The sequence below is a fragment of the Oncorhynchus masou genome, unplaced genomic scaffold, assembly GCF_036934945.1.
Source record: "Oncorhynchus masou masou isolate Uvic2021 unplaced genomic scaffold, UVic_Omas_1.1 unplaced_scaffold_840, whole genome shotgun sequence".
Classification (NCBI taxonomy): domain Eukaryota; kingdom Metazoa; phylum Chordata; class Actinopteri; order Salmoniformes; family Salmonidae; genus Oncorhynchus; species Oncorhynchus masou.
In genome coordinates, this window is record NW_027014864.1 from 168946 (window position 1) to 177500 (window position 8555).

General features: G+C 55.0%; 1 protein-coding gene across 1 annotated transcript; it reads left to right on the forward strand.

Annotated features, from left to right (window-relative positions):
* The first annotated feature begins 5393 nt into the window (after window positions 1-5393).
* LOC135537769 (basic proline-rich protein-like) lies at window positions 5394-8166 on the forward strand. Its single transcript, XM_064963781.1, has 2 exons — window positions 5394-5401; window positions 5730-8166. Exons 1-2 carry the CDS (start codon window positions 5394-5396, stop codon window positions 8164-8166), a joined length of 2445 nt encoding a protein of 814 aa, XP_064819853.1.
* The last annotated feature ends 389 nt before the right edge of the window (window positions 8167-8555 follow it).

Genomic DNA, 8555 nt, shown 5'->3' on the forward strand with positions numbered 1-8555 from the left:
GGAAACACTGGGTAAGGGTTAGGAAACACTGGGTTAGGGTTAGGAAACACTGGGTTAGGGTTAGGAAACACAGGGTTAGGGTTAGGGTTAGGAAACACTGGGTAAGGGTTAGGAAACACTGGGTTAGGGTTAGGAAACACTGGGTTAGGGTTAGGGTTAGGAAACACTGGGTTAGGGTTAGGAAACACTGTGTTAGGGTTAGGAAACACTGGGTTAGGGTTAGGAAACACTGGGTTAGGGTTAGGAAACACTGGGTTAGGGTTAGGAAACACTGGGTTAGGGTTAGGAAAAACTGGGTTAGGGTTAGTAAACACTGGGTTAGGGTTAGGAAACACTGGGATAGGGTTAGGAAACACTGAGTTAGGGTTAGGGTTAGGAAACACTGGGTTAGGGTTAGGAAACACTGAGTTAGGTTTAGGGTTAGGAAACACTGGGTTAGGGTTAGGAAACACTGGGTTAGGGTTGGGAAACACTGAGTTAGGGTTAGGGTTAGGGTTAGGAAACACTGGGTTAGGGTTAGGAAACACTGGGTTAGGGTTAGGGTTAGGAAACACTGGGTTAGGGTTAGGAAACACTGGGTTAGGAAACACTGGGTTAGGGTTAGGAAACACTGGGTTAGGGTTAGGAAACACTGGGTTAGGGTTAGGAAACACTGGGTTAGGGTTAGGGTTAGGAAACACTGGGTTAGGGTTAGGAAACACTAGGTTAGGGTTAGGTAACACTGGGTTAGGGTTAGGAAACACTGGGTTAGGGTTAGGAAACACTGGGTTAGGGTTAGGAAACACTGGGTTAGTAAACACTGGGTTAGTAAACACTGGGTTAGGGTTAGTAAACACTGGGTTAGTAAACACTGGGTTAGTAAACACTGGGTTAGGGTTAGTAAACACTGGGTTAGTAAACACTGGGTTAGTAAACACTGGGTTAGTAAACACCGGGTTAGGGTTAGTAAACACTGGGTTAGTAAACACTGGATTAGTAAACACTGGGTTAGTAAACACTGGGTTTGTCACACCCTGATCTGTTTAACGTGTCTTGTGCTTGTCTCCACCCCCCTCCAGGTGTCGCCCATTTTCCCCACTATCCCCGTGCATTCATACCTGTGCTTTATGTTTGTCTGTTGCCAGTTGGTCTTGTATTGTCAAGCTTACCAATAATATCAAACACTGTGTTAGGGTTAGGAAACACTGTTAGGGTTAGGAAACACTGGGTTAGGGTTAGGAAACACTGGGTTAGGGTTAGGAAACACTGGGTTAGGGTTAGGGTTAGGAAACACTGGGTAAGGGTTAGGAAACACTGGGTTAGGGTTAGGAAACACTGGGTTAGGGTTAGGAAACACTGGGTTAGGGTTAGGAAACACTGGGTTAGGGTTAGGAAACACTGGGTTAGGGTTAGGAAACACTGGGTAAGGGTTAGGAAACACTGGGTTAGGGTTAGGAAACACTGGGTTAGGGTTAGGAAACATTGGGTTAGGGTTAGGAAACACTGGGTTAGGGTTAGGAAACACTGGGTTAGGGTTAGGAAACACTGGGTTAGGAAAGCACCTTCAGTTTCTCCCAACATCCATGATCAGACATGCCCCCTCAGTCTCTCCCAACATCCATGATCAGACAAGCCCCCCCAGTCTCTCCCAACATCCATGATCAGACAAGCCCCCTCAGTCTCTCCCAACATCCATGATCAGACAAGCCCCCTCAGTCTCTCCCAACATCCATGATCAGACAAGCCCCCTCAGTCTCTCCCAACATCCATGATCAGACAAGCCCCCTCAGTCTCTCCCAACATCCATGATCAGACAAGCCCCCCCAGTCTCTCCCAACATCCATGATCATCCGTTCTGGGTCCTTTCAGATTCTGTACTTGTCACATACAATAGTTTCTCATCCCATTAGTTTATTATAGGATACAGACAGTCCCCATCCTCCCATACAGACTTCAACAGTGTTTATCATACAGACAGTCCCCCTCCTCCCATACAGACTTCAACAGTGTTTATCATACAGACAGTCCCTGTCCTCCCATATAGACTTCAACAGTGTTTATCATACAGACAGTCCCCCTCCTCCCATACAGACTTCAACAGTGTTTATCATACAGACAGTCCCCCTTCTCCCATATAGACTTCAACAGTGTTTATCATACAGACAGTCCCCATCCTCCCATATAGACTTCAACAGTGTTTATCATACAGACAGTCCCCCTCCTCCCATATAGACTTCAACAGTGTTTATCATACAGACAGTCCCCATCCTCCCATACAGACTTCAACAGTGTTTATCATACAGACAGTCCCTGTCCTCCCATATAGACTTCAACAGTGTTTATCATACAGACAGTCCCCATCCTCCCATATAGACTTCAACAGTGTTTATCATACAGACAGTCCCCATCCTCCCATACAGACTTCAACAGTGTTTATCATACAGACAGTCCCTGTCCTCCCATATAGACTTCAACAGTGTTTATCATGCAGACAGTCCCCATCCTCCCATATAGACTTCAACAGTGTTTATCATACAGACAGTCCCACTCCTCCCATACAGACTTCAACAGTGTTTATCATACAGACAGTCCCCCTCCTCCCATATAGACTTCAACAGTGTTTATCATACAGACAGTCCCACTCCTCCCATACAGACTTCAACAGTGTTTATCATACAGACAGTCCCCCTCCTCCCATATAGACTTCAACAGTGTTTATCATACAGACAGTCCCCATCCTCCCATACAGACTTCAACAGTGTTTATCATACAGACAGTCCCCATCCTCCCATACAGACTTCAACAGTGTTTATCATACAGACAGTCCCCATCCTCCCATATAGACTTCAACACTGTTTATCATACAGACAGTCCCCATCCTCCCATACAGACTTTAACAGTGTTTATCATACAGACCGTCCCCATCCTCCCATACAGACTTCAACAGTGTTTATCATACAGACAGTCCCCATCCTCCCATATAGACTTCAACAGTGTTTATCATACAGACAGTCCCCATCCTCCCATATAGACTTCAACAGTGTTTATCATACAGACCGTCCCCATCCTCCCATACAGACTTCAACAGTGTTTATCATACAGACAGTCCCCATCCGCCCATATAGACATCAACAGTGTTTATCATACAGACAGTCCCCATCCTCCCATACAGACTTCAACAGTGTTTATCATGCAGCTTAACAGACACAGCTACGGTCAGGTTACCAGCCAGTGCTTTATGTTACATTCCCAAATGGCACCCTGTTCCCTATATAGTGCACTACTACAGGGCCCATAGGACTAGTAGTGCACTATATAGGGAATAAGGTGCCATTTAGGATGCACCCCAAGACGATAGAGAGATAGAGTGGTCTATTTTACTATAGTATAGGAATGGCTATTGAAAACACAGACTGGTAATTCCCCTGCAGATGTAGAATCTTAATTTGACCACCCTGTTGCAGGAGAACATTTTTAAACCTGTATTTAAGGTTTGAAAAGGCTTTTGAAGTCTGACATTTCAGACTTACTTTTCCCTTACGAAAAATGCCATTAATTGTAAAATAATTCACATTTCCTGTTGTTGCAGGATTCTTTTTCTACTCTCGCAAACTGGCTCAAATTAAGATCCTACATCTGTATGTCTTGTGGCCTGGCCTGTCTAAAATTATGAAACATCTCCTTAAGGCGAACAACATTTGTATCAGTTTCAGAAGTGCAGATTCTAACAAAGACTCTAACAAAGATTCTAACAAAGACTAACAAAGATTCTAACAAAGATTCTAACAAAGACTCTAACAAAGATTCTAACAAAGATTCTAACAAAGACTCTAACAAAGATTCTAACAAAGACTCTAACAAAGATTCTAACAAAGACTCTAACAAAGACTCTAACAAAGATTCTAACAAAGATTCTAACAGACTCTAACAAAGATTCTAACAAAGATTCTAACAAAGATTCTAACAAAGATTCTAACAAAGACTCTAACAAAGATTCTAACAAAGATTCTAACAAAGACTCTAACAAAGATTCTAACAAAGATTCTAACAAAGATTCTAACAAAGACTAACAAAGATTCTAACAAAGACTCTAACTAAAATGTATACAAGCAAACTTTGTCATGATGAAATGTGAAAAATAAACTGATGATAAACTGCGAGTCATATAACACACACGTCTGCAGACTTGGTAGGGCAGACAAGGAGGACACACAGGGAGGAGAGACAAGGAGGACAGACAGGGAGGACCGACAGGGAGGGCCGACAGGGAGGACACACAGGGAGGAGAGACAAGGAGGACAGACAGGGAGGACCGACAGAGAGGGCAGACAGGGAGGACAGACAGGGAGTGTAGACAGGGAGGACAGACAGAGAGGGCTGACAGGGAGGACAGACAGACAGGGGGGTAGACAGGGAGGACAGACAGACAGGGAGGGTAGACAGGGAGGACAGACAGAGAGGGCTGACAGGGAGGACTGACAGACAGGGAGGACAGACAGACAGGGAGGGTAGACAGGGAGGACAGACAGAGAGGGCTGACAGGGAGGACAGACAGGGAGGGCAGACAGGAAGGGCAGACTGGAAGGGCAGACAGAGAGGACAGACAGGGAGGGCCGACAGGGAGAGCAGACAGAGAGGGCAGACAGGGAGGACAGACAGAGAGGGCAGACAGGGAGGACAGACAGAGAGGGCAGACAGGGAGGACAGACAGGGAGGACAGACAGACAGGGCAAACAGGGAGGGCAAATAAAATACAATTAAATTGTATTAGTCACATACACGTGGTTAGCAGATGTTAATGCGAGTGTAGCGAAATGCTTGTGAAGACAGGAAAGACAGGGTTGGCAGGCAGGGAGGAGCCTGTCCCTTCACACTTGATGTGGTTACAGACCAAAGCAGGTCCAACAACTATTTTTTGTGAAGTTTGGAAATACAATCAGATGAGTCTGAGAAATGATAATGATCTAGCAGAGGACTGGTTTTGTTTGTATACACAGACACGCACACGCGCATGCACGCACACACACACATACACACACACACGCACACGCACACACGCACGCACGCACGCACGCACGCACGCACGCACACACACACACACACACACACACACACACACACACACACACACACACACACACACACACACTCTCTCTCAATAACTCCATGAGAGGATAATTCTGTCCCCTTGTTGCTCTAGTCATTGAAGTTAACCAGAGAAGGAGGATGTCGTATTACATACACTGCTTCATGAATCCCAGGCCCATCATTCAGGACGCACACACCCAAATCCATCGCTCATATTACGAGGGTGTGCTGTGATTTGTTTCGTCAACACAATGTGGAGCTGGGATTTTCCTGTAAATGTTGTACGATGCTAATGATAGTCTAGTCACTGTGGACATAAAGCCTTAATGTACAGGTACCAGGAAGTAGATGAATAAACGACACCTGAGCTGTGTTTCAAACTCATAAAAGACACATCCACATCCACTTATCCTCGCCTTATGCCCTCGGGCGAATCACCGCGGCTATAGTTGTCATCGATCCAAATCATTAGCCAAGCAAGGGAAGTTTGCAATGTAAGCTCCTCAGCCTTCGCTTTTTTAGTCTTGTGTGCAGGTGTACAATTATGTTCCCTTCTGGGGGCTGAAACGCCACCATAATTCAATTTGCGATGATTGTACATCAGCTAAGAAAAGTTAACCAAAAGTTAAAACCTCAACGTCAATATGGAGTCAACATACAAGTGTAAGTAAGAGGCTGAAAAGTTTATTTATAATTCACTCCTTCCTTACCCCCTCGCCCCCCGCCTCGCCCGCCCCTCGCCCCTCGCCCCCCCGCCCCTCACTCCCTCGACCCTCGCCCCTCGCCCCCCCCACCCCCTCGCCCCGCCCCCCGCCCATCGCCCGCCCCAGCCCATCGCCCCTCGCCCCCGCCCCTCGCCCCTGCCCTAGCCCCTCGCCCCTCGCCCCCTCGCCCCCGCCCCTCGCCCCTTCGCCCTTCGCCCCTCGCCCTCGCCCATCGCCCCCCCCCGCCCTGCGCCCCTCACCCCCTCGCCCCTGCGCCCCCGCCTTCGCCCATCGCCCCTCGCCCCCTCGCCCAACGCCCCCGCCCCTGCCCTCGCCCATCGCCCCTCGCCCCTCACCCATCGCCCCCCCGCCCATCACCCTCGCCCCCGCCCTCGCCCATCACCCTCACCCATCGCCCCCGCCCATCACCCCTCGCCCCTCACCCTCGCCCATCGCCCCTGCGCCCTGCCCCTCGCCCCTCGCCCCTCGCCCCTCGCCCCTCGCCCCCGCCCATCGCCCCCGCCCCGCCCCGCCCTCGCCCCTCGCCCATCGCCCCTGCGCCCTCGCCCCCTCGCCCCTGCGCCCCTCGCCCCTCGCCCCTCGCCCCCCCCTCGCCCCTCGCCCCGCCCTCGCCCCCGCCCCTCGCCCCCCCGCCCATCACCCCTCACCCCTCGCCCCTCGCCCGCCCCTACTTCGCCCATCACCCCTCGCCCCTCACCTCACCCACGCCCCCCCGCCCATCACCCCTCGCCCATCACCCCTACGCCCCTCACCCTTCGCCCATCACCCCTCGCCCCTCACCCCGCCCCCCGCCCATCGCCCCTCGCCCATCACCCCTCGCCCCCTCCCTCGCCCCCGCCCCATCGCCCATTGCCCTAGCCCCTCGCCCATCACCCTGCCCCTCGCCCCCCGCCCCTCACCCCCTGCCCGCCCCTGCCCCCCTTCCCCTCGCCCATCGCCCCTCGCCCCTCGCCCTCGCCCTCGCCCTCGCCCCCCCCTCGCCCTCGCCCTCGCCCCTCGCCCCATCACCCTCGCCCCTCGCCATCGCCCTCGCCCTCGCCCTAGCCCCTGCGCCCCTAGCCCCCCCGCCCATCGCCCCTCGCCCATCGCCCCTCGCCCCTCACCCCTCGCCCCTACTTCATCGCCCTGCGCCCTCGCCCCTCGCCCCTTGCCCCCCGCCCATCGCCCCTCGCCCCCTGCCCATCGCCCCCCGCCCATCCCCTCGCCCATCGCCCCTCGCCCCTGCGCCCATCACCCCTCGCCCGCCCCTCGCCCCTCGCCCATTGCCCCTCGCCCCCCGCCCCTCACCCCCCGCCCCTCGCCCCCGCCCATCGCCCTCGCCCCTCGCCCTCGCCCCTCGCCCCTCACCCCTCGCCCCTCGCCCCCCCGCCCCTCGCCCGCCCTCGCCCCTCGCGCCCCCGCCCCCGCCCATAGCCTAAGCCCCTCGCCCATCGCCCCTCGCCCATCGCCCCTCGCCCCTCACCCTCGCCCCTGCGCCCCTCACCCGCCCCTCGCCCCTTCGCCCCCCCGCCCCTCGCCCATCGCCCCTCGCCCCCGCCCATCACCCCTCGCCCGCATCGCCCCTCACCCCTCGCCCCTCGCCCCTTGCCCCCCCGCCCATCACCCCTGCCCCCTCACCCATCGCCCCCGCCCATCACCCCTCGCCCATCACCCCTCGCCCCTCACCCCCGCCCATCACCCCTCGCCCCTCACCTTGCCCCCCATCACCCGCCCCCCCGCCCCTCACCCCGCGCCCCTCACCCCTTGCCCCTGCCCTTCGCCCCTGCGCCCCTCACCCCTCGCCCTCGCCCCCGCCCCTGCCGCCCCCTCGCCCCTCACCCTTCGCCCCCTCGCCCCTCGCCCCCCCGCCCATCGCCCCCTCGCCCTCGCCCTCACCCTCGCCCCTCACCCATCGCCCCCGCCCCTCACCCTCGCCCCTCGCCCATCACCCTCGCCCCGCCCCTGCGCCCTCACCCATCGCCCCTCGCCCCATCACCCTCGCCCCCCTCGCCCCCTGCCCCTCGCCCCTCACCCCCTCGCCCTCACCCCCTGCCCCTCGCCCCCGCCCCTCGCCCCTCGCCCCTCGCCCCTCGCCCCTCGCCCATCCCCTTTCGCCCATCGCCCTCGCCCCTCGCCCTCGCCCCTCGCCCCTCGCCCATCACCCTCGCCCCTCACCCATCGCCCCCCCGCCCATCACCCTCGCCCCTTGCCCCTCACCCATCGCCCTCGCCCCTCGCCCTCACCCATCGCCCCTCGCCCATCACCCCTCGCCCATCGCCCTGCGCCCTGCGCCCCTCGCCCTCGCCTCGCCCCTCGCCCTTCGCCCTCGCCCCCGCCCTCGCCCTCGCCCCTCACCCTCGCCGCTCGCCCCTCGCCCCTTGCCCTGCAAGTGTAAACTCGTCTGGCGTCACGGAACGTCATCAGAAGTGTACACTTAATTTGAGGGCTGAGGGGATAGTGTGTGTCTGTTAAGTGTTTGGAATGCAGCCCAAAGGTCTGTACAGTAACAGGAAGTAGATGAATAAACCACGCCAAAGGACTGTACCAGGAAGTAGATGAATAAACCACACCAAAGGGGAAATACAGGAAGAGTCACTGATACACTGAGATGAGAAAGTTATTATACTGTACATTACAATGATATAACAGCCCTCAAAAGATATATAATGTTTAGGTGACATTGTGACCCCATATAAGCCAAACTAGCATCATGTCCAGGGGTGTACTGGTGTATCAAGCTGCCTCACTACAGAAACAGGAGATAGACTAGTGTCCTGTCCAGGG